Raw genomic sequence first — 26,574 nt, forward strand, 5'->3', positions numbered from 1 at the left:
GTCATGATCATTTGTAACAATTATGAGTACAATGTTAAAAAAAACAACACTACTAACTGTCCACTTCTTATATCATAATAATTATTGTAAATCATAGCAATTGCTTTGAAATCTCTTTTCACAGTCGATGGGAGTTGCCCCTGCTGTTATATTAAAGCACTGTTTTCACCGATGGACTGACATACCTCAGCTTGTACATATTATAAAAAGCATGCAAAATTCCTGCTGAAATAAATAATGTATGTGTAAAAAAAACTACATGTACATGTGTGTCTGGGCTCTGCTGACATCCCCCCACTGCTATGCTCCCCGGTGGTGTTTGCACTGTTGCTAGGCAGATCTATCTGTCTATCTCTCTCTCTCTCTGTCCTTCTCACCCCATCTCTAATTATAGTGCAAGTTCCCACTAACTCATTCATTCACTCACAACCAGATGTCGTGTGTCAGAATGCATTTGCCCGCTCACCTCAATAACATATTTAACAAACCTATAAAAATAAGGGTAGCACTTAATTATGATTAAACAGTGTATGTTTAAGTTTGTTCATGTCTTTATATGGGAGATGATACCGCAGGAGTGCATAGGTTCTACATACTGGTTGACGCTGTAACCGCAGTACAGACGGAGACTCTCTTCACCCTCACCCAGTGTCTTTTGTTAGCAGGACTTTATTCCCACTGTGTTATGGATTATGCCAGACTGGAATTTGGGAGGGGGGAGGGGGGCCATCAATGCATTGCCCTGCAATGACTAGACTGAAGCATTGTGCATGTTTACACCAGTACAGGAGAAGAGGATTATTCATGGGATTAGTGCACTGTGCGGTCAGTGTGCTGATAGACATGGCACATAGTAGTGTAACAGCCATTGCTGACGTTGGACTGGTGAGCAATGAGGCCTATATCATGTAGTTTACTTCTAATTGTATGATAACTGCTGAACCTCATTCAGCTGGTGATCAATAAGTTCTATCCTCTAACCCAGATCTGTAGGCCCTCTTCCCAGTAGCATTTTTACTTTTCATAGCAGGAAAACCACATTAATAACATAAGGGCATAAACTATCAAATATCCTATATCACCAAGCTGCTCAAAATGAGTTCAAATTCTCATATTCCAGCGTCTTTAATGTGAATATTGTCTGGTTTCTACCTTTTCTATGACAGTAAAGTGAATATCTTTGAGTTGCGGACAACGCAAAATATTTCAGGGCGTAATCTTGGGCTCTGGAACCTCAATTTTCAACATTTTCTGACATTTTATCACCTAAACAGCCGACTAACTAATCAAATTGATACAAATTAATTCAGCAATGAAAATAATCATTAGTTGCAGACCTACGTGAGACTAAGAAAAGCAGCAAATCCTCACAATTCAAAAACTGGAAAGACAAAATGTTGTCTTGAACACACACACAGCTCATCGATTATCAAGATAGCTTGTCAATTATTTTCTGTCAATTAACTTATTGATGAATCATTATATGTGTCAGTAAGTCATCATTGGCAAAACCAGATCGGTGAAACCTTTCGACAGTTAAATGAAATGCTGCTATTATAAATGTTTTTAAATACTTATGTTTTATGTCTTGTGTTTTATGATGTGTCATAAATGTCCACCGTTTAAAGGTCTGGTACCTCTGAATGGAAACGAAAGAACAGAAGGAAAAATCTGCCCGACAACACAGATGAGAGAAAAGAGGACTACGCAAAATCGCCAATTCCATTACTTCATTAGATCTAACAGCCCTGTGTTCCTTTTGGTTTGAGCGCCCCAGTTAGATTAAGCCTGATTTCATGAGCTAAGTTGATTAAAAGGGATAATTAGTCCTGAGGTATGGCCAAGTAGCACCATAACAAAGAAGCACAGTGTGTTGAAAACACAGGAAACTCTATGACTCATGCTATCCTGTCAGAACATCCTAATTTCCTCATTTAAGCCTGTTTCTGACAAGTGTGCCCATATGTGTGTGTGTGTGTGTGTTAGTGTGTGTGTGTGTGTGTGTGTGTGTGTGTGTGTGTGTGTGTGTGTGTGTGTGTGTGTGTGTGTGTGTGTGTGTGTGTGTGTGTGTGTGTGTGTGTGTGTGTGTGTGTGTGTGTGTGTGTGTGTGTGTGTGTGACCAGACCGAGTTTGACAGCGGACCCTCTGTGGAAGCACACTGACTGAAAACATCCGCACCATCTGCGAAGCCTGAAGTTCAATAAAAGGCAACCTGCCATGGCGAGATGAGTCTACCTCTGTTCTTTTGTCAAACATACTGTAGACAGATGCTGACTCATGCAATTATGGGATATCCATATGTGTTCAAACACAAAAGAAAATCTGTGGCCGCGTATGTTTTTGGGCCACAGCATTTATTAACAATCCTGATTTTGGCTTTAAAGCGATGTACTTTGGATCACGTTAAGAACTATCCAGTTGTGCACACACATGAACAAAAGCAAATGTAAGCACCGTGGTAAGAGAGGTATGAATGCACGTTAATATTTCCTGTGATTTTAATAGAATTTTGACATTGTTTCTCTTAATTCAGATATTTCTGCAAATGTTTAAAAAGAGAAACAGAACAATAGATATTAAAACAATCAATTATGTGTCTGACTTTGATTATGAAAGGTTCATGGGTGCTGGGATATGATGGGTGAGTAATGCACGCATGTAAACACAGACTGCTAGTCCTATTATCTCAAGCTGACTTAACTCTGAAAAAGAGGAGCAGTATGGTCTGTAGAGGATCTGTTGCAGGGGGGTTGCTATGTGAATACTCGATTGGTATTGGCTAGTCACTATGAAATGGGGGGTTGGGGTCAATACTTAAAGCATTAGCCATATTGCCAGGCTTCTTTAAAGATGAGGATTGTGGATTTGAGGGGTATCTCCTACTGTGTTGGGATGCAAAAGGACTTAAGAGGTGGATCGCCTCGGTGCAGGACTGCTCATACTCCCATCACTGCCTTTGAGAATCAGCGAGTGCATAGAAACAGAGTGTGTGTGTGTGTGTGTGTGGGGAGAATTGGAGGGGGCGGGGCCGACACTTGTGGTTGGAGGAAAAAATCTAAAAAAATCTGGGTCAGACCTGGGGTTGATAATGCTGATACCTTCTAGTCTCTATGGAAACACAAGCTCCACCCCATCCCCCCACAACCTGACTTCCTCTTGCCTGAAGCAGAAGCTAGCAACAGACAGCGTGCATGCATGAGAGAGTGAGAGAGAGGCACACAGACTCTACATACACAAAAAAAGAAAGATGGAGGAGGGGACAGACATCCTCTCTCACGCTGGTTTTTATAGATATACACTAAAGCAATTATGCTTATTTATACTGTATAACCCTAATGCTAATGTACTGCTTCCATAAGGGAATTCTCGTTTCAGTTTCCGCCTTCAGAGGAAGGTCATAGGTCACGGTCAGCTACATAACAAGCTGGTAAGGATTCAGTCCCCTGTTTCAAGGACACTTCCAGGTCAAATCCTGCTGTAGATGGGGGGTTGTGTTTATCAAAGCCACCTGGATGGACCATAAAATCACAGCTCTGCAACCCCAAATGTGGATCGTAAATCAGCCTGAGTACTCACCTAATTTGTTTTGCATAGTTGGTTTCAATCTCTGATCTCTCCTTGACAAATTTGGTGTACTTCTCCACAAACTCGATCCCCCACTGCGTATGCTTCTCCAAGTTGTCAAACTGATCCTGTAGCAAAGGAGGAGACAGAGACATAATGATTAAATCACTCAAACGCAAGGGTGATAGCAATCTAACAGTATAACGTATACAGACAAAAGGAATGAAATGATAATAAAAGATTCAATCATCTTGATGAGGACATTGTATTCTATAAACAAGCAGCGCCACAGTAAATCCACGTTTACATCCAATATTACCAAGAATACCCAACACACATTCGTACTCATCTTCTAGAAATGCAACGCTAATTTGTTGTGGGAATGTTGTCCATCTGCATTCCCCCTATTAAAGCAATCGGGCATATATGTGTCAGTCAATGTGTTCATTCTAAGCCACCGATCGGATAAAAACATCTGACCTACTCTCATCGTTACAATTCATACATTCAACACCTTCAAAGGTTGCATTGCCTGGCCTATGACTGACACTGTCAGTTCAAGTTGTAGATGTGACATGTGAGTTTTTTCCCTTGATTATATCTCACAGTGAGGTCTGTCATGGAGAGTCGCGTAGAGTCGTTCATAGTAAAAACAGTCACTGACAGTCTACACTACTGATAACCAAATACAGCTGTTGGGGCTGAACTCGTTATTCATGATTTGTTCGTGACTTGTGAGGGGAAAAAATGAGGTCACGTCTTGAAATCCATCAGTTCAGAAAAGAAAGAATTTCATCAACACACACATGCTGCAGCTAATTTACTGACAATAATATGGTTGCTTTCAAACCTTCTAAAGGCAGCGTGTGTAATTTTAAAGATGAACCAAAAAGAAACAACAACAACCTTGGTGTAGCTCCAACAGTCCCCCATCTTCTCCTCCACCATAACTGAAGTCTTCCTGAGTCCAGCTAATGGGTTCTCCAGCACGACTAACTAAATATGAAGTGTGAGCCTGAAAATGTTTGTGTGATTCTCTGAGCAAACCACGAAATGTACTCTGTGACTGCTTGAAGCATCTCTGCACTAAGAGCACTTTCATATCAAAGAGACAGGAAACGGTTGTGGTGATGAAAAGTTCAAGAGTTACACTTGAGCCTCCACGGTTATGCAGCACTTTAAATGTGTCTTTGACTGACTTTTTAATTATAATCAAGCACGCTGAAAACGCAGGACGATTGAAGCTTTACCGAAAACCTATTAATTGTGATGAAACCTCTTGAAAACCTTTGTAGCACAAATTAAACGACTCCCAATTGAAGCACTCAAGGACAACAATAGAGTACTTTGAATGAAGGGGGACTTTCCATTCTGCATTGTTCATTAGTTTCAATGAGCAATCACTCAAAAAACAAGCCACTCAACAAAAGAATGACAAAGATAAAACCAAACATTTTACATTTTACTGGAAATGACTCAACCTCTCAGCCTTGTCACTTGGATTTGTTATTTCTCCCTCGGTTTCTCTGCACTCAAGACACCTATCTTGTTTCTACAGCAAGCCTCGCTCCCCCGTTGAAGCCCAAGAGCATGCTCACTCTCAAACCTACGTGCCAATTAAAGTCATTAAACAGCTTCATTTTCACTTGTAGACACCAACTATTTTCGGAAGAAAGCAGACCACAATCAGCGCACATCACTGCAGCCACATCATGCACATAAAACCCTCCCCTCTCTGACACACACTCCCCCACATACATAACTCAGATTACCCTTTTTTGCAGGGGCACCATCTTATCCGGTGTGTCTCCGTGTGGAATGTGTACCCTTTTGAAATATCCAAATCCAGAAAATGTCCATCCAACTCGCCTTCCTCCCCTCCTCTCCGAAGCAGGACAACAAAAGGCTGAGGTTAGGTCGGGGAAGGCATCAACAAGACCATTTCCAAGGTATCCAAAGCAGAGCAAGGGCAGATTACTGTCTGGGTTTTGGAGCAAATGTCCGCTGACCCCCCACTCCCACGCAGCAACAAAGAAACTGCACAGCTGTAGCAAGTATTTCCCGATTGTCTGGAAAGAGCAAGAATCCCCAGAAAGCAGCAGAGGAACCGTGGCAGCACTGACTCCGTCACACATGCACACTCTGAATCTGAGGCCACGGCTGCCCACAGCATTCAGGCTCAATGCTCCATCAGGCGTAAGGTGGACTAAGTGGGATGGGAGAGGAGGATGGCAAAAGAGAGCGGAAAGCAGAGGGAGGGGTGGGGGTGAAGCAGTAGAAATTACAGGAGAGGCGGGATTACATGTATGGGAGGGGATTGAAAGGGGAAGGGGGGGGGGGTATCCTACTGCTGCTGGGACCTCATAAACTCTTCACTTCACCGTATTTCAAATGTGATAAAATATACATATAAAAAAGGTTATGATCCACGACCTGATGAGTCATTCCGAGCTCATGAATCTTCGCTAATATCTGCTGTTCCAGTAAAATGGAAAAGTCATCGACAAAGCAATTCCCGAGCTCTAAGAGAAAGAGCTGCTTAATATTTTATGAATCTAAGTGGGGCAAGTATTAAAGACAACAACACATTATCTGAAAGTGTGTCAGACATGAGCGTGCATTCGTGTAGTCTCCATTGCCTCAACCTCCTGCCATTGCAACTTGTAAAATATCAAACCCTGTATATTTTGTGAATGATTCGGCACTGGCAATAAAAATAAATAAATCTGTAACCAAAGAAAAGAAAAGTAGACGAGCATGTGAAGTGGGGGAGAGTGAAGAAGAAAGTAAAACATTTGCAGCTGTATCTTCTGGAGGTAGATGAGTTCGTTTTTAAGGACTTTAATGTGGAAATTATTGTTTTTGTTGCGGGAAAAAACATAATATTTACATATTATTGTTCCAAGCAGACTATTTGTACCTGTCTGAATATGTGTTTTTAATGTATTTCATTGTGATGATGGGTCTAGATGCAGCAATTTGTCCTATCTCAAGTCCATTTTTCACCCATGAAAGACAAAAAAGGAACTTTAACCTTGAAAACTGTTTCAAAACTGCAAAGGAGCAGGATGCCGAGAATATACAGTATTATTATGTTGGGAAAAAAAGTGATTTCAGTAGGAAAAGATGAACAAAAGTGTAAAAAAGAATCCACTTCCCAGTTACTTCAGTTAGCGTGTGCACTCACCGCATGCACATCATACGGCGTTAGGTATTCTGTCACAGTTGGCTGAACAGTTACTAGACTCATAGTCAAAGCGGCAAAGGAATTTTTCGCTAAAGCTCCTGCTATGGGTCCTGTGCTAGAGACTAATAACTCCTGCTCCAACTTCCATTCTGTCATCTGCGGCCTCTGACACCTGACCTTGTTGCTGCGGGAGGGAAGAAGTGGGGGATCCCTTCAGGAAACGAACCAAGCCCCGCTTTGCTTGTTATTTCAGGACACGCTAGCGCTCACTGCGATGCATGTACTATTGTGGTAGTACATGAGAGAAAACAAATAGAACAGCGCAGCTAAATATTTTTTATTATTTAGGAAATGGGGGGACAGGTTCAAACAGAGAACAAAGGAGACACTTTGATACTAAAATATATGTAGGCTGCCCATGTGCTGTAAGAAAACAAACACATGCTTGTGCAAGGATCAGCCTCCTGACCTCCAACCCTTCCCAACTGGTGATGGAGATTATGGGTGCAGTTTAATGTATTAGACTGCTAGTTAATCTGAACTAATGCACGTTATTTAGCTACCACTCCAGATCAAATCTCTTGATTTCACCCGCAAATTGAGCTGCATCTCTACAACGCAGAGGTTTAACTTCCTATAGACGTTAAGGATTCAAATCTTACAGGCAACTGAAAGCATGATAGGGAAATGGTAACCACTGCAGAATACACAGTGTTGGAATCTAAGGGCGTACTCACACTGTCCTTCCGCACCGCGCCCCGGGCTTTAGGGTACTTGTCCCCCCTCCCTCTCCCCCCGCGCCCCAGGCCCGTTTGTACTCACATTACCTGGGCCTCGCGCAAATGCTTCTTGCTGTCCATATGTCATCACGCCGTAACACGTCACACGCATTGAATGACGTCATCACGGTGCGTCGCTTTGTTTACAAATCTTTCCATAGACCTCGGAGTTTTTGTGCGTCTTGTAGACTGTTTTTGAATCTTTTCATCCGACCAAATCTGCAGTAAACACTCCACCTCGGCATCACACCAACGTGAACCTTTCGCTGCCATTGTTGTTGTTGTTAAATGTCCGCGCATGGTCCCTCCTTCTTTTTTCTATGTCCGAACAGGCGCACATAACATGACGTCAGAACCGTCGTAGGCCTCGTGCTCGTACATGTGTAAACGGGCTCTACAAAAGACCACCTCTCTCAGTTATGCGCGGAGCGGTTGCACTCACACTGCTCAAACGCACTAGGCTTTAGCTGAAAAAACGGTTTTGTCCAGGTGCGGAAGGACAGTGTTAGTGCTCCCTAAATACCACAGAGTAAACTCAAATCAAGGGAAAGCATCATTCAGTCATTATGCAACAAACAGCTGGAATGAACTCCCTGAAGATGTGAGACTTTCACCCACTCTGACCACTTTTAAAACGAGACTGAACACTTTTACGTTCACCTTAGCTTTCTGCTAAATCTTTGCACTTCTAACGTCCGCACTGTTTTTATTATTGTCTATGTTTTTATTCTTTTTGTCTTTCTGTGATGCATTTTAATTCATGACATGTTGTGCTGTGAAGCACTTTGAGTCTGCCTTGTGTATGAAAAGTGCGTTACAAATAAAGTTGCCTTGCCTTGCCTTGGATTTATTGCATTCAAAAATCTCATTTGAAACCAATCAACAGTGTCTGAGATGATGAAATATTTCTAACTTTCCTCACACCCGCACCTTTACAAGTCTGACATCAAACACCACCATAAAATCAGGTCATTTCTTATGTGGCTTCCTGTTCCTTCTCCTCTCTGCCACAGAAGGCAGTAGAGAGCATAACACTCATAATAACACCACTGAGCTGCCGATGGTATTTAAAAAAAAATCCCCAGTAGGTTTCAAAGACACAAGGTCTGGCATTAAAGGAGTATGTAGAAGAAGAACTGTTTTCTGACCACCTGACCAGAAATGTCCTAAAGACAAAGAAGCAAGGTGATTCATAATGCAGGAATGCAGGAGACACTAAAAGAAGAATAATTTGACATGGTCATCTCTGTTTTTGGGGATGATCAAATGATGATGAGCTCAAGAACTTTAGATTACCAGACACAAAGTTAGTAGAACCACTTTACAACAAGGTTGGTGATAACTGTTTTAAAAACACCCCTGGGATCGCTTCTTGCTTTATTACAGCCTTACCACCTCCACGGAGGTCGGTGTGCTGCTCTGGTGATCACAGCAAAAATCAACGAGCCATTAAAAACAAGAGGAGCTGTTTCAATGGTAGACTGAGGGGAATGAACAGGCAAACAGGAAATCACGGACTAAGAAGTAGAAGAAAATGTAAATGCAGATGTGACTCAGCCATCAGCAAAAAGCACTGATATCTAATAGCCTGCACATAGTGATGAAGTGAAAACTTCCCCGAAGTTTAAGGGGAAGTTTTCACTTCAAACTCTTAGCTGCAGGAATCTTTTAGGGCCTAAAAGACACCTGCAACTACTCAAATCTAACAAGCTCAGAAATATTAAAACCTTTCTTTAATCAGACTTTTTCCAAGTTTGTTTATTCGTGAGAGAAAAAGTCTCATTAAATATGTATCTATTCATTTCTCTCGTGGTGTAATAGCATACAGATTTCAGATGGATATTATTATAGAAGATTTAACAGATGGGTGCACTGGGTGTCTGAAATTACATTACATATTTTTTATAGGAATAGCATTTTACTTAAAAGATGAAACTTAACAGATTAATATAACCGTTACCCTTCACCCATTTAAAACAAAATTAAAATGTGCAATGCTTTATTGCAGCTATGGATGCAGTAGTATGGATTACTTATGGAAGGATGAAAAATTGTGTCTGTAACTTTCCCATAAATAACTTCAAGCTTTCACAACTACGTTTCAAACTTTCCAAACTTAGCTTAAAGCTTTAGTGTTATGTCTCAGTGGTATCTATATGAAGTCCAACCATTGCCAGGACACCTGTAGAGCCAAAGAAAAGCAGACGCCACACCAGAGGAAGGGGAGAATCCACAGCGGTTGAGGGGACAGATGTTCTGCTGGAAGGACAATAGGCTTATAGATGCTTTTGTCTTTTTTTTGGTAATGGTTCAATGTGTTGAACAAAGACAGTAGCTTAGACTGACTGAAACCCCGTATACCTCACTGTCCCATGGAGGGCATGCACTGTCCTGGAGTTCATGAGATTGGAGTAAAAGAAGCGCGTTAGAGACTAAAGCCATGTTTCCCAGCTTTATGGAAACAGCTAAATGTGATAAAACTTCCTCAAATGCACATTAAAAAAATGTACGCTCGCTCCAACGTTTAACTCACAGGACTGACCAGCTGTTTCCTCTCTCTGTATCTTCTCGCATATGCGGTTCGATGACCAAGGCAACTTGTTTAGTTTCTGGTTATCAACCTAGACTTGCATGGCCTACAGCGCCAACGTTTGACAAAACCAGTTGATGGAAACACACCTAACTAAAATTTGCTCGATAGTTAAATGGAAACACAGCTTGTGATGTAAGCACTGACTGTGTTATACGCCCTATTTATGTCTGATTCGGAAAAAGAGAGAATCTGGTTTCAGTGTCGTTTTGTGTTCTTGTCTATTAGAATCATTATGGTAAACATGAATGAGTTATTTCAGGAGCCTTGTTACTGAACAAACCCCAAACTGCGGTGAAGAGGAGCACGAGGAAGAAACTCCATTCAACCAAAAGCAGTCATTAGTCTGTGAGGGTCCTGCCAATTCGAATAACAAACAAATAGCCTAATTGTTCTCACCAAACTAGCCCTGCCTCATCGAATGAAGCGAAGCGGCAGAAAACATCTAATGCTCCGGAGCTGTTCTACTAATTAACCAAAGCCTTGTACTTCTTACTAACCATATCAGACACACCAGAGAGACGACTCAGAAAAGCAGAGCCACTGAAATCCACTGTGGCCCATGAGTTGGTCAATGGAGCGTTTCACTGTGTCTTGCGACAGTGGGCGTCCAGCAGCAAGAACAAATATTTGGAGGAGATGCCAAACCCTCTCTCGAACACACATTGCGCTTTGTACAAGAAAGCGGGGTGGAACAATGCCTTCATAGCCCGGTGTAACCCCTGTGTCGGAGAGGAGTCACAGGAAAAGGGACAGAAGCCTCGTGCACACACACAAACATGCCCGTGCACACACGTAAACAACGACTGATGATCACGTGCTTGACTGAATAGCTTCCTTCAGCCTTTTTTCTCTTCGGGTTATTAAAGGTTGAGAGGGGTTTGTCAGCCCCCTGCCCACCCACCCTCAATGAGGATTTAACATATGACTGCGAACAAAGGCTAAGACGGTTTACACTAGTGTCAAAATAAGCCAATAAAAGGAAATGAATGTATCTTACTGCAGTTTGTAACTTTTTAATTCAGCTGTCTCATACGCCTGTTGAGGCCGAATTCTTGTGATATCTCTATATGCAGATAAATCACTAATAACGGAGCTGAGGAACTTTCAATATCATCATTCAGGTTCACCAACTGCCTGATGTAAGGTGATTTACCCATGCAAAATATTCCTCTGAAAGAACCAAAAAAACAGAGACCACAGGAAAATTCCCTCATGCAGACACATACGTTCTGCGGAATATGAGCAGCTGTTTGGGGCAGTGGGTGACCTTATGTGTAAGAGCTCTTGTTTGCATGCCATGTAGATGTATTTATAGAAACAACGCCTCTGCCGGCTCTGAAATTTAAGAATGCGTGTTGGCGTACGCACACGTGTATCACGCTGCTGTGCTCGTAAAGCATTTCTTCTCTTCGTCTGCCTGTGCACGACCCCCATCGCTATTTAATCCCTCCACCTAAGTATGTCCATGTCACTTACCAGAATGAGTAGTCGACTCACTCGATAAGAAACACCGACCCTCGTTGCGGCGGTTAAGCAACAGGAAATTGCTGCCTCTCAGTTGTGTCATAGTAACTGGAAGGGTCATTCATGGACTCAAAAAGAAACCTTTACTGCAGATCTCTTTTAGGCTCTGCCCTTGTTAAAGTACAAAAGCTGGTGTCTCACATTTTACAAAGCGGAAACTCTTTTCTTATCATGTTGTACAACGGTGCCACAGACATCTTATGAACGTCACACAGCCTTTCCTGCTTGACTAATGATACCGTCTGTTGTCTGCAAGAATCATTTTACATCTCTGCTCACTTACAGCGCTCGTCACCTTCATCTGCAGCAGCACCTGCAGATACTCTTCACAAGGGTTCAGCGGATGCTCTTCCTTAGGCTCCTCCGGTTCAGATTTCACCGAGCGAACGTTGTCAAGGAACACGAAAAACTCACTTCTCCGGCGCAACATGGTCACGGTTTTCATGCGATGACAAAGTACGGTGGAAGGAAAAGAGCTCTGAGCCAAGTTAATCCATCTCAGGGGAGTGCAACACGATAGAGGAGCAAGTCTCGGTCAAGCAGAGCAGTGTTACAAGATTGGATCCAAACACATTTAATATTCTTGTAATCAAAGAATATATTCATCAGGCGAAGTACACCGAATGCAGGCAGAACAAAAAGTGTAAGGAGAGGGAACAACAGAAATGTTGTAACCAGCGCAGAACTTGATTAGATGACGTTGTCATTAATCTGATTACTAAACCTCCCTTCTAACTACCTTAACCGCCCAATAGGACGCTGCTGTTCTGTGGATTAATCCTGCTCGACCAGCATAAACACACATTAGCCATTGTTCTAGTTGAGCTGATTTTGAGCTGAGGACAAAGATCTTTAAATCTTACATAACGCATTCTTTGGCATTAAGGAAAACTTTAAACTTAATAATAACAATAAGAGAGACACTTTATATACCAAACTACTGCAGCTTAGCGAGCTAATGGATTGTTCATTGAGTAAATGAGTTGGAAGCAATCCAGATTTTCCTGAGATGGGCCATACGGATGAATGGGTGAAACCAGTGGGGTATTGATGGATAAATGAATCCGTATCAGACTGATGGCACTGACTGAGCTGGTGTTTGTACACAATTTATTAAAATGTCCCACTTTCAGCTGATGAAGTTAGTTTTCAAACCCATATTCTGGAGCTGATAACGATATTGTCTTATTGCAGATATATCATACCAAATTAACTTGATTTTAATTTAAAGTTTCAACTGTAACATGTCCCGTTCAAAATACTTTGTCACAAGTCTTTAAAAAAAGGTAAAATAAATCTAAGAGATCTGTATCAAGATTGAGTGCTATGTTTAAAATTACTATCTGCCAATTTATCATAATCAGAGCAACATCAGCTCAAAAATCTAGTATTATAACGGCTACACCATCTTCTCGTTGTCCAGTAAGTAAACGTGAACACATGGCATGAAGCATGTCAGGTTGGGCTTCAACTAAATATTATTATTATTGATTAATAACAAAGGAGTAAAGAAAACAGAAAATATTCACATTTGAGGTGCTAGAATTGGAGAATTTTGACTTTTTTTTTCTTAAAACGTAATTCAAACCGATTATTAATATCAAAATAGTCTGCATAGTTGACAACTAATCGATTAATCTTTGTAGCTCTAATGTAAGGGGCAAAAGTGGGGAGTTACCACTGTCTTCAGTGTTACTGTAAATGACACCCCTGCTCAGCTGTCCACTAACACTATAGCCGTCATGCAATGCATGGTTCTGGTGAATCTCTTGCCATAGGCACTCAAGCTATGTGCTGCCATGACCTGTCACATGTAGACCTCTCTTCCGCTGAAGAGCAACCATGATTTGAACATAATATGTCAAACTAGTATCTTTCGGATGACTATACTTCCTTGCCAATAGGTGTCAGTCTTTAAATTGAATCATACTGTAGCTGCCGTGTAACTTGATGGGAAAAAACAACAACAAATAGCACTAGCATATAATTAAGGCTCCAGGCAAACACGATGGGAGTAAATGAGAGACTAGATTAAACATTTTTTATGTTTTACACTTACTCAACTGTGTCTAGCTCACAGTTTCAGTTCATAAATAGATCCGTGTGACACGCTGTTTTTTTTCTCAGCGTCGTGTAAGGCCTCTCTGCTTGCAATGGCTCTTCACACGCTACAGCTAAAGTTTAATAACTTAGCTTCAGATGACAGGAGTCAAATAACTCCCATGTCAATCACATCTCTCCATCTGGTGAGGTGCCAACCATGTATTGCATTTCTTTTTTGACTCTCAGTCGACCACTTGCCTTCCTCTCCAGGTAAACAACAGTGTGGTACTGTCCTTACTGTAACAACTCATTGAACCTAGACACTGCAGAAAGGTGTCATAAGGCAAGATAAAAGTCATGTAGGCAAGTTCGTTGGCTAGAACAGCCAATGAGCGGGGTTGCTATTTTTAACCAGAGCATTGTATTTCGCTTGAATGGTCTGCTGATGTTAAAACAGATAAACGGAGAGCTGTTGTGGTTGGTTTTGCTCAACAGTGTACTGGCCAAATCTATCACTTTGCGGAATAAGAAAACACTTAAGCTCTAGGGATGGAAGACATCATGTCGGATCTCCTACTTAATCTCTTGTATTGAGTTCCTCGGCTGCTTTTATTCTACTGGGTGAAAAGCCAACACTTTAACCTGCTAACAGCCCACAGTGACTTTGAGATTTTAGCTTTGTTTTCTCTTGCAAAGAACAAAAGGTTTTATGGTGACGCAAGAATATTTACAATCCATCATTAGGGTGAGGCCGCAGAGGACTTGGTATACACTGTAAGTAAATACCTCTGCTGTATCAACAAAATTAGCTGAAATATCTGAATGGTGCTTTTTTTTTTTTTTTTTTTTTTGCTGGCAGCGCTAACAGTTTTTCAAATTCTCTGAATTGTGTGGCAGCACTTTCACTCCACCCTAGCATGTCTCATCTCAGGAGGTGAGTAAAGATGGCACTTCTCATGAGCCTTTCTGTCTGTCAGGAAACTCATCTGGGAAAGACTCAGATTTTTTAGTGTGTTTAATGCAATTGTACGTGTGACCAAAGTGTTTTCTCTGTTGATGTACAGCATAGCATAATGAGGGTGAACAACTACTCAGGAAGTGTGTTTATATGCGATTATGTGGGTTAAGAGCATACTCCGGTTTCTCAAACCCCATGTAAACAACGTACCCTGGGTAACAGACCTAAGTAACTACTTAGTAACGGGGGTATTCATGCATATAAACAGCTTAACCAGAGTATTTTGCGTCTGCACATGCTCCGTGGGTTAAACACCCCCCCCCCCCCCCCCCTCTGCAGCAGTGGCTTTTGACCCGGAAATAGAATAAACCAGGAAGCAACGGCGCCGAAAACGTGAAAAAAACAATTACAACACAAGGTTTACCTTTAAACCGAGGGAGGACTTCACCATGGCAAGTAACATTACTACCAAGAAGACCCGTTTCTGTCATAATTCTGTCAAAAAGTCGGCCATTTCCCCCTGCTTGTGATTTTGACAAAGGTGAACCAAAAAAAAAGCCACATTCCAACCATTATGATTTTTTTTTGGCAGTTTATCAAGCCTTTTTATTACATGGAACAGACAGGAAATGGGATGAAAGAGAGAGGGGGAGACATGGAGCAAAGGGCCGCAGGTCGGAGTCGAACGCGCGGCCGCTGCTGGAGGACCTTCAAGGACCTTCAGCCTCTTTACATGGGGCGACTGCCTTATCCACCCAGCCACCGGCCGCCCCTGACCAGCTGTATGTTGGCGCAGCGCCCCCTACTGTACCGGAGATTGATTGGCTCTCGTCATTTTCCCATTCAACCTCCTTTCGTTTATTTATGGGGAACTTCAATAATCCGATTATTCCCTTAACCGGGGAACGACCATTTTGGGGTTACTGCTGTGCATGTAAACGCACTGACAGAGACATTTAAACTTAACTTAATAAGTTAGTGAGGAAGCCCGTCTTTGTTATTGAATGAAGCCAGACCCTGGGAGAGGAAGTGACGGATATCATTTCAAATGCCATTTACTACAGAAAAACATTTACTAACACAATCAACAACCTCCACCCTCTCTGTCTGGCATCATGTGCATTAATAAATGTCCACAGCGCCCCACATACTTCCCTATTATTAATAATGCCAAAAGAACAATATTCCGGCTAAGGCAAAAAGATTTTGACAAAGCATCCTGTAGATTCGAGAAGTAACAGACCACAATTGTGTACTGTCTTGCCAAGAAGCCTCCTCAAGCCCACACAACCTCTCAATAATCGCAAAAATGTGAGGTTAATTCTCCCACTGTAAGAGGACAAATCTAAGATGAGAAACACTGAACAACCGTTGCTAACAAGCTTTTATTTTGAAAAAACAAACAAGGCTGTATCCATTAACATCAGTCTCACCGAGGCAATTACAAGAAAGAGGAAAGCAAATGAGTCAGTGTGATGAAAGCGGAGAGAAGGAAAAAAATGAGGAAATGTAAAGAAAGAAAGGCGAGAGTGGGCTGGAGTGAAAGCTGGACATAATTCAGCAGTTAGAATATTTTCAAGCAGTGGGAAACAACTGTGTGGTAACCGCATGGCTGCACAAGCCAGTTTTCATTATGGCTCTGAATCATTTTACATTAAGCAGCCGTTAAGTAAATGCTAAAACGGTTCACAGGGTACCGACAATGTCTACAGATCTGCGCATCTGGAATTGCTTAAAAAATGAAGAGATTTCAGGAAGAACAATAACAGACCACTACTGTCACACAAGCAGCAAACCCACTTTTTATTGGCCCCAGAAACATTCCCTGACTTCATGAATCACAAAAGAGAACAGATGGAGAATTGAGATAACAGAGCTAATCAAATTTACGCACGCATCTTTTCACTTTCGCCACACATGTAGTGGTGTTTCTGCTTGCTGGCTGTGTAAGTTCTTCTGGATATTATATCCTGAGTTCTGAGTTACAAATTCTTTAGAAATCAACATTTTTTACACTCCCAATTGAAGTTTTGGTAAAATATAACATGCATAAATATTAGGGGTGTGATGATTCACGTTTGTTTAACATTAAAGATGCAACTACATCAATATGCGGACACCTGGTCCAGTCAAGATGCTCAGCATTTATTCATTATCTCTAACAATGCAACGTAAAAGGTCAATGCTAGACTCACCTTGACAAGAGTATAATGTTAGCATAGCACTGACCATTGCTATGGTTGCTCGTGAGCAAGAACAACAGGGTTTACAGTGCACAATCAGTCTAAAATCCAGCCGGGATTTGGAAGAAATTTGGGTTCTCTAAGAAGAAAGGAAGACTTGACAACAGGCTGGTCATTTGTGAGATCTGTAGAAGAGCTACAGCGGCAGCCCGATGATTCTTAAAACTCACCTGGTGAGACGACAGGGTGAAGGCTTCATGGGTGACAAGGATTATGTGGATGCGTGTACAGCAAGAACAAGCAAGACAAAAATTCCAGCCGCAGCTTGGCGAGGTCTAAGATCATCACTGCATCAATATCCATATTTTATTGCTAAGGACCTATAACCTTACAGTCAAAACGTCTTTTTTGTCTACTGGAAAAGTGATAAACACAATGATACATTTGTCTTCCATATTTTCCCATGCCAGGTTAGAAACTAACAAATAAATACGTCTCTGGTGTTTTATAATGTATATCTATCTGAAGAAGAAGTATATTTTTATAGAAGTGGCTTTATTTAATGTATGATAGAAAATGAATGTCTTCGTTAAACAAATATTAACTGTATAAAAATTGCATCATGACTATACCGCTACAGTAAGGTACAATCAGGCTAGAAAGCATTAGTAGTTTCAATGGAGATGTTGCAGAGAAAAGATATTGTAGCCCTTTGTTCATCCTTCACCTTGAGTAGTCGTAAAACTGCAGGCAAGCTCTGTGCAAGTGTTTCTCCATTACTCTGTCGAGGGAAACCCAATGCTGTCACAGCCAAACGAGCAAGATGTAGTACAACATAGAAGTCATTTGGAGAACATGGAAGGCTGTGAGGCTCAGGTGACAATATGTCAGATCTCATGTGACTGAAACTGGACAGCCGTATGATATTTGACCGTCACAGCAATGATTAGAGGCTGACTTTACAAATAACAGAAGAGGCAATGACTGCCGATTAAAGGCTGCAACGGTCTGTGGTGGGAAGTACTGAGTCACCTCTTCATGGACAAGATGACAAAACGGCTCAGACCCCTGCTATTCAGTTTTTTTGAGGAAGCATAACTGCACTTGGGTTGGTCAACATGGCCAAAATCTTTTATCCCAATATAGGGCACTTCATATCTAAATAATAGCATGTTTTCTGGTATATCAATAAGCAGTCTATATGAAATAACCGCATGGTAAAGCCTATTTTATGTATACTCCTGTGTGAATGAAATACTTGACAAATGAAAACTGAGGATTTCCTCATTTTATCTATAACTTAAGGGCAAAATAAGTGCAAGGATCAGAACGCAAAGCCGTCCATACGATGTCAATATTGCGATTAACTTCAATTTAAATAATGTAAAATATATAATGGAGATTTTTATATAATTGTGACAATATTCAGTAGTAGTAGTAGTAGTAGTAGTAGTAGTATTGCCGAGCCCTTGTGTGATGTCTCCAGATATCTTGTATTGTTCAACCAACGGTCCAAAACCCAAAGATATTGAATTTACTAGAGTTTGATAAGACATGAAAAGCAGCCAATTCTCAACTCTCTTTAAAAAATTACAATTAACCAACTTAATATAGATATAGAATTGCTGGATGCCAAGGTGTATTTCTATCTGAATTGAAAAGCAGAGGTAGTCTGTAAGGGTAGACGGACAAAACAGAAATGCCTGTTTGTTGTGATTCATCTGCATGTCTTACGTATGTCAATGTGAACCTACTCTGTTTGAATACTTCTTCCCCTACCAACCACCCCCCATGCTCCTTTCTGTCTTCTTCCCGCTCCCCCTCGGCCCCCCTCGGCCTAAAGATCAGATGTGGATCCATTCATCACTATTTTACTGTCATGGAGGTTCAAAGAAAGCACTTGAGAGAAAATGGGCTCAGGGTGGTATCACTGAGTCAGCAGGTGGGTGGTGATGAGTATAAGAATTAATGGGGGGGGGGGGGGGTTGATGGCTGCAGTAGTCATGCCAAGTCCCCTCCTCCTCCTCCTCCTCCTCCCTGACTTCAGCACACTGACAGAAGGAAGGAAACAAACTAGCTCAGGTTTCAGTCCTGGAAGTGCCCTGAATGTCAAGTGAACAGCAGGGGAGGAGGCTGGACCCTGGGGAAGTCTGAGCCAAGATGAGATCAGAAAACACTGAGGAAATCTCAGTCTAACACCAGGCTACTTCAAACTCATAATAGCACTACCAGGAGATCCACCCTGATATCTCACTGCTGTGAATGCATGACTGAAATCCCCCCAAAACAAGACCGTGAGGGTCTGATTGAACTTTTCTGTGCCCCTCCGGCAAAGTCTGGAGCACCACTTAATGACATGAGAGACAACAAGCGGCGTCTCCTGACAATACCACTTTCCCTTCTCAATTACATCAGGGGCGATGGCTAACAGATAGTTTGCCTACAATTAAAAAAAATACTTGACGAACATCTCTCAAGCTGTCCCCAGTGGCGCAAGACAGATATTTACGCCTCGACTGACTGAATCAACAAAGTAACGCACCATTTGAACAATGTAAGTGCAAAAGCATGGTTCAGTCAGGGACCACACATGGGCCAATCTTCCTACTATATCAAATACCAACTCACCTTAAGCTGCTGCTCTTTGAGTAGAGTTTCAGCCTTGTCCATGTTGCCTAATCAATAGGTTGTGTGACAGAACCAGAAGACACTTTTACATCCTACAGACTATGGAGATTGAGTGGGCTCCTACATGCAACTGTGGTGAAGTGTCTTACATACTGTTCTCATATTAACCAAACGAGAGAAGTGAAACATTCAAGGTGTGTCCTAGTCGAAGGGTGTAGTAGTCACTTTAATGTTAAGCCAGAGGACAAGATTTAAATTCTTTTTAATTTCACAGTAAGCTACTCTGTATTTAGTCTGTGTGTGTGGTAAAACCAGCTGTCTGTTTGATCTCCCTCGACTAAATAACTCCTGCCTGGTTGGTAGCACCTCTGCTGCTTAGAAAGTGCTAGCTTTAGCTCTGACACCCAAGACCCAAGAGGAAATACTTCGGAGATGTTGCGGTCTCCATTTCTAAGAACTGTCTACAACAAGCACAGCGGACTTGGTTTAGAGGGCTTATTTAAAGTGTCATGCCTCTATAGTTATAAAATAGTCATTTATGAGTTGTTTTTTTTCTCTGACCCCTTTTCCGCTGAGAAACAGTCACATGTTTCACCACATTTGACTTCCTTGTTCCCTGTTTGCGTTCGTAAATAATGCCTCTTTTGGAAGGCTCTTTACTGTCCATGCATGCGATGCTGATCTGTTTACTTCATGTGTCTGCTTGCACACACAAAAAGGCAACTGCCATTTCTGAGAAAAGACCAAACATTGCCATCTTCCAGTACATTTCAACTGCACTGCAGGTGAACAGGTGATGAAGACAGGGCAGAGCTGGACTCTTCTCTGCAGTCTCCTTAAGCAAACAATGTTTTTGCAACACAGTTTTGTTGGTACCTAATGTTACGAGGACACACCAGTGATGGTCATAGTTTTTAACATTCCCAGAGTCTGTCTTTAAGCGGTGAAGGCTATAATCAGTGCCGTGATGTTGCACCGAAGGCATTCAGCATTTTGGAGTCGATCAACTGACTGTGGTCCTTTACTCGTGCTGACACACATAGCCTTAACAATAGCCATCCCAGCCATAACCCTCCCCGACACGTCTCTATTGAAATGAAGTTTCAATTCCATTATTCTCACTGGTGTCGGTCTATGTCACGTCAAGGCCTGTATGCACTACCTCAACTAAAGCAGGCATGTTTGTGAGAGGTTATGAAACCCTGCTCGCCTGTGACTTCACTTCCTGAAATATCATTTACTTTCCTGTTCACGGTGAGGAACAGGATGATAAAATGCATGTGAGGCCTCATCTGTCATGTTGAACGTCTCATTTTTAGCTTAACTTTATTTAAAGACAATGATCATACACAAAGAGAAAATGAACCTCAAAATCATCCAAAATACTGCATCTTGCCCTTAAAAATAACATTACTTATTAATCTAGAATAGCTGGAGATGAGTTTGATTTTACTTTGGGGAATCAAATGTTTTACAATGTTGCTGATAATATAAGGGATGTAGTGAGTGAGCTGGTCATCATTGTAAGTTAGAAAGGGGTTTAATTAGCAATAACTACCCACTCGCTCCACATTATCCTGCTTATAACCAAGCTACTTACTAAGGAAATGAGTCATATAGGGGAAAAAAATGGCCGTCTCGAGTCTATGATCAGAAATGTGTCCATTATTTAGAAATAACAGCCCATAGAATGCCGTCATTGAGTTTTCAACATAGCCGTGTAAAAACAAGGCTGCAACAATTAGTCATTTAATCAAATATCAGCAGAAAATAAATCAGAAAGTATAATGATTATCGATTAATCATTTTCATAATGCCAAAAAAATGATTTCAGCTCCTAATATTTGCTTCTTATCTGTTTTATAGCGATGCAAACTGGGGCTTTTTAACTATTCTTCTGAAGGCGTCACTATTTTTGACATTTAATAGATCAAATCCACTCAGTGAGCAAATAATCTTGCTGAAAATTATTATTAGCTGCAGTCCTACTAATGAAGAAAAGGTACTTGTAGCTTAACCCACAGCATCCTGCCCTTGCTCTGCAGAAAAGTGTGGGTGCTGCCACAGCAACAGTGCTGGTGTTACTGTATGTTGGGCTGTTTGATCTGGTTTGGGACTTCGCTTAAAAAAAAATAAGCTGTGTGCATTCTCCAGTGGCAACAGCCACCTGTAGAGCGCTGTTCTCTGTCTGCTGCCCTATTGCAAAGACTAAGATTAAAGGAACAAGTGCCTGGATTCCACTCAGCCCGCTTAAGAGAAAAAAATAGAAAAGAAAAACGAGCATCTGGTTGTAATACATTATTCTCCCCAAAAGCTCAGTCATTCAAATGCTTTCCAGACTAAAGGTACACATGAAAGCCTGCAGAATGTCTTCGGGGTATGTTCGCTTTGCATGACTACCTGGGCAGCAGTGTTTCTCGGTCAAGCGTTGCGGCAGAGTAAAAATACACCGACATCACTGGGAAAACTCAAGAATGTGGAGCACTAGTGAGTTTTTTCAGTGAACTTTGGACCAGGTAAATTACTGGCGAATTCAGGGGAGTGCCTCCCCCTCCTCTTTTTCTTAGAAAGGAAAACACATCCCCGATTTAACTATCTCCAGGCCCCTTTGCTACATGGTAGAGGTAAAAAATCTAGCTCATAATATTGACATCAGGCTGTAGTTTTATCAGAGAGAAAAAAAAGTGCCCCATGCTGCAGCATTGGGATCAGGCGTTGTGGTGAACTGTTGGGTCACATTTAAGTCGATAAAATGTGACCCTTCCTGCAGGTTCACGTGCAAACTCCGTGTAGTGACTTGCAAGCAAACACTCATTCATGTTTGCACTGACGCTTAAAACATACCACCATTCAACCTAAATATGCAATGAATCCTGCAACGACATGCCAGCACCTCTGCCAGGCGCTTTGTCAGCACACAGACAAGCGGAATGACTGTTTTTACGCCGGATCGCTTCCACAATAAAATAACAAGAGCCACTGAATACAAAACCCTGTCAACAGGAATTCCTCCCGCCACAGCTGCTTATTATCAAGTCATAAAAATAGTTTGACACAGTCCTGTAATCTTCATCATCCCTATGCTGTAGTTTACGGCGCATCGCCTTAAACTTATGAGTATCTGTGTGTGTCTGAATATGGGGAAATACCTCAAATAGCTGGCTTTATAAGGGCTACCACTGGACTGTAAGAGGTTAAGCAACCCTTAAAAAGTGAATTTCAGGGAAAAGTGACATCATTGCACAGGCATTTGTTGTAGTAAGGTCACTGGGCTTCTACTTTGTCTTCTATTGTTGCTCACAAAGAGCGCCCAATGAACCGAATTAAACATTCATAAGATATAAGGTCATGTTAGGTCCTCCCTGTTTTGTTTGTTTTGTTGTGAGAATTGTGGAGCTAAAACTCTTGATGTTCTGGAAACTCACGTCAAATGAAATGCAAGTTGTGGTCAACACATTTCCTTTTGTAGCTGTAAATAGTATATTAGGGTTGATGAAGTGGTTTCCGTGAATCACTTTAAATCCATTTTAAAAGCTGTCTGTGAGTTCTAACTATTACTGCTACCTATCTTTACCTGGTTAAATAAAAGGTTAAATAAAATGAAAAACAGCCCCACATATGAAGTAATATTTATACAAGATTATTGCTATAAGCAGAGGCCTTTGTGTGCAGATAACATTGAATACAAGAACTACTTCCTCTGCTGTTATTACTGTCAGTGAGATGCTCAGAATTTGCATTTATTTATAAAAACATTACAAAAACAGCAAGTGTCACTGCGACATGAACACACAGCCTCAACTTGGCACCGCAGTAATAATAGGTATGTTATGTGAGGGTGTGTGTGTGCGTGCGTGTGTGTGTGTGTCTGCATGCGCGTGTGTGTGTGCGTGTGTTTGTGTATGCGTGTGTGTGTGCGTGTATGTGCTTATATGTGTGTGTGTGTGTGCGCGTGTGTGTGTGTGTATGTGTGTGTGTGTGTGTGTGTGTGTGTGTGTGTGTGTGTGTGCGCGCGTGTGTGTGTGTGTGTGTGTGTGTGCGTGTGTGTGTGTGTGTGTGTGTGTGTGTGTGTGTGTGTGTGTGTGTGTGTGTGTATGCGCTCAAAGCGTGGTTCGCAATGCTCCAATGTAAACTAAAATGGATGGTTATAGCTAGCTCCGGTGCTCGCTAACCGCAGCACGTATACACTGATGTTGCACGCGACAATGTAACACGAGCAAAAACACAGCAGCCTGGGTGAAATTAGCGGGCTGTCGTCACAAAAGCGGCGCATACCAAACGCCGTTTTAGCGGCTAAAAACACGGAGTCACTGCGCACGTTTATGTTATCCGGGGACCGTTATGTCCGCACACAGGCTCGCTAATTACCAAAAATGAAAAAACGTCAACAAACCACACGAGTGCACGACAGACTCACCCATAGCTCTGACCCCCAGCTCATGGTTTCAGTACGGTGTCCTCGGGATAATCCACAACTCGTTGGAGGTGTTTTTTTCAGCACGAGATGTCTTTTGCCTCTTTCCGCGGTCTCCGCCTGTCAGCGACCGTGTTCCGTGAGAAAAACACAGGCGGGTTGCTCCTCTTCTCGTGTTTATTCACCGACGTCTCATCCTGTCTGATGGGCTACAAGATGGCCAAGAAGAGCTGCGGCATAATCTTCAAACAGGAGAGTCTCGCTATATGCAGCGCGCGCGGGCACCCGCTTTCGACCCAATGACAGCTGCTCCTGCGCGCGCACAGGCGTGAGGAGAAACAACCCAGAGGTTGGCGGGGGGGGGGGGGGGGGGTGTCACTGCGGGGTTGTCCTATAAAGCCTTTACACACACTCTATTGGTGCTCACTCACACACTCACCATCAGTAACCAAATACATTTACTCCGATTCTTTACTTTTGAGGTACTTTACTTGAGTATCTCCATGTAATGCTACTTTATACCTCTGCTCCACTACGTTTCAGAGGAAATATTCACTCCCCTTACATTGATTTAGATAAAGAAGAAGAATTCCTTTATTAGTCACACACACACACACACACACACACACACACACACACACACACACACACACACACACACACAGGACCTATATACATGCAATAAATAGAGTATAGATGCAGGTACTTTACTTGAGTATCTCCATGTTATGCTACTTTATACCTCTGCTCCACTACGTTAGAGGCAACATTTACTCCCCTTACATTGATTTAGAAGAAGAAGAAGAAGAATTCCTTTATTAGTCACACACACACACACACACACACACACACACAACCTATATACATGCAATTCAGAGATGAGAGATGTTAGAGCGAGGGGGCTGACAGTGACCAGCGCTCTAACTGGCAGTTGGGGGTTCGGTGCCTTGCTCAACAGCACCCGGCAGTGCCCAGGAGGTGAACTGGCACCTCTCCAACCACCAGTCCACGCTCCATTCATGGTCCACACAGGGACTCAAACCGGGGAACCTCCGGTTCCCAGCCAAGTCACCTATGGACTGAGCTACTCCCGCCCCATTTGGTGACTTTAGTTAGTTACTTCACAGATTGAGATTATTAATAAAATAATGTTACCGACAAATAAAATAGGATGTGTTGTTATAGATTAAGCTACACAGCGGTCTATAAAGTGATTAAAATTAGCCCCATGCACCTTTATCAGCTGCAGCATTAGGTATTTACACTAATCTATCAATCTGATGATATGACGTTCTGAAACAGGCAATTCTACATAATGTGTATTTTTTTTGTATGTAAAAGCTCCACGCACTGATGAGAGCACTAAGGGAACATGGGGCGGTGTTGGGGGTTCAAAAAGGTCACCACCCTCGGCAGATGTTTCATTGAACACCCCCACAGGATTTAAAAACCTGTGGGACGCTCATCGCCTCTCTTTCTCTCTTTCTTTCTTTCTTTCTTTCCTTCTTTCTTTGTCTATCTGATAAGACCTAAAGGAGCCTATCGTGTATGGATATACTCACCACTTACCCCACAGCACCCACGGGCTTCCATTTGCACTCAGGAAATCAACACATAAAAATGTGCCCATAATTCCTCTGCTAAGCCGGTGGAAGACAGCATCAGAAAAAGGGTGAAATTGTATGAAAGTCTCATTCAGTTCAATGCTTTGGGCCTCAAATGTCAACCGGTGTCCGCAGACAGAACCCCTGGATGCTCTGTTACCATGTGACCTGATATTGATACATCTGCGACCAAATATCAGCCCTAAATCTGTCCATTTAAGGCATCCAACTTCCCTATAAATCATCTCGAGATTGCAACTAATCCATGCATTTACAACTTCTTACAGTGGCTCCCTCTTGTTCCTGTTGATAATATTGCTTTCCTGACCCTATATAGAAATCTAAAGGACTACATTTGGCCTCGATTTTGATCCGGAGAATAGATAAAGGTGCATTTTGTCCAAACTCTTATTGTATTATAATTTGACGTGTGTACTTACTTGTATATCAAATCTTTCATCGCATGGCTCCCCCTTCACTCAATGAATTCATCACACAAAAATCTAAACGCATCAACCAGAGCATCTGCAAGAGGGGGTTGAAAAATTCCTTTTTTGTCCGTTTTGGGCTGTCAGTCTTTCCTTATCGCGCAGCACATACTTGGAATACTATACCCACAGAACTAAGGATCATCGCATCCTTGAAGTCATTTTCTAAATCTGTAAAACAAAGGCTATTTGACGATCAGACATGCTGCCATAATCAGGATTAACGTACTTTACTCTGTCCTTGCTTGTAGTTTCTGCACTTCTGCTCATTGTCTGTGTTTATACTGTGTGTGCTCACGGTTTGTGCGTGATGCCTTCGCCTGTGCTTAAATGCTAATGTATTTAAATGTGCTCTATGTTACTCAGTTTTATTTCATGTCTGCGTGCTGTTTTATCAATTGCTTCCATGTGTATGTTTTATGTTTTCACTCACACTTGTGTTGCTGTAATTTGTCATGCTCATGTGTTCTTGTGTCTATGTGTTTGTACTGCTTTCTCCTATATGCTTTATCATCAACCTGCCCGGGACTGCAGGTGAAAATTAGCCTGTATGGCTCATGTGTGACTTTGTTGCTTTTGTTAATTAATGTGCGGTGTCCCTTCTAAATA

General features: G+C 42.0%; 1 protein-coding gene across 10 annotated transcripts in view; it reads right to left on the reverse strand.

Annotated features, from left to right (window-relative positions):
• The window catches only part of fnbp1b (formin binding protein 1b), a gene marked incomplete at its 3' end in the record, with an annotated part of 59,019 nt that extends 34,871 nt beyond the window's left edge, over positions 1 to 24,148 (reverse strand). For 9 of the 10 annotated variants that reach the window (XM_083929644.1, XM_083929642.1, XM_083929650.1 and 6 more), the window contains exons 1-2: positions 23,877 to 24,148; positions 3,577 to 3,692 (exon numbers count right to left, since the gene is read on the reverse strand). In XM_083929644.1, coding sequence (XP_083785770.1) covers positions 3,577 to 3,692; positions 23,877 to 23,900 — 140 coding nt within the window. In that variant the 5' untranslated portion in view covers positions 23,901 to 24,148. Of the gene's footprint in view, positions 1 to 3,576; positions 3,693 to 5,336; positions 5,444 to 23,876 lie in introns of those variants that run through there. The other variant, XM_083929643.1, reaches the window with a different exon arrangement.
• Positions 24,149 to 26,574: the final 2,426 nt, after the last annotated feature.

This window comes from Echiichthys vipera, assembly GCF_963691815.1.
Source record: "Echiichthys vipera genome assembly, chromosome: 16".
NCBI classification, from domain to species: domain Eukaryota; kingdom Metazoa; phylum Chordata; class Actinopteri; order Perciformes; family Trachinidae; genus Echiichthys; species Echiichthys vipera.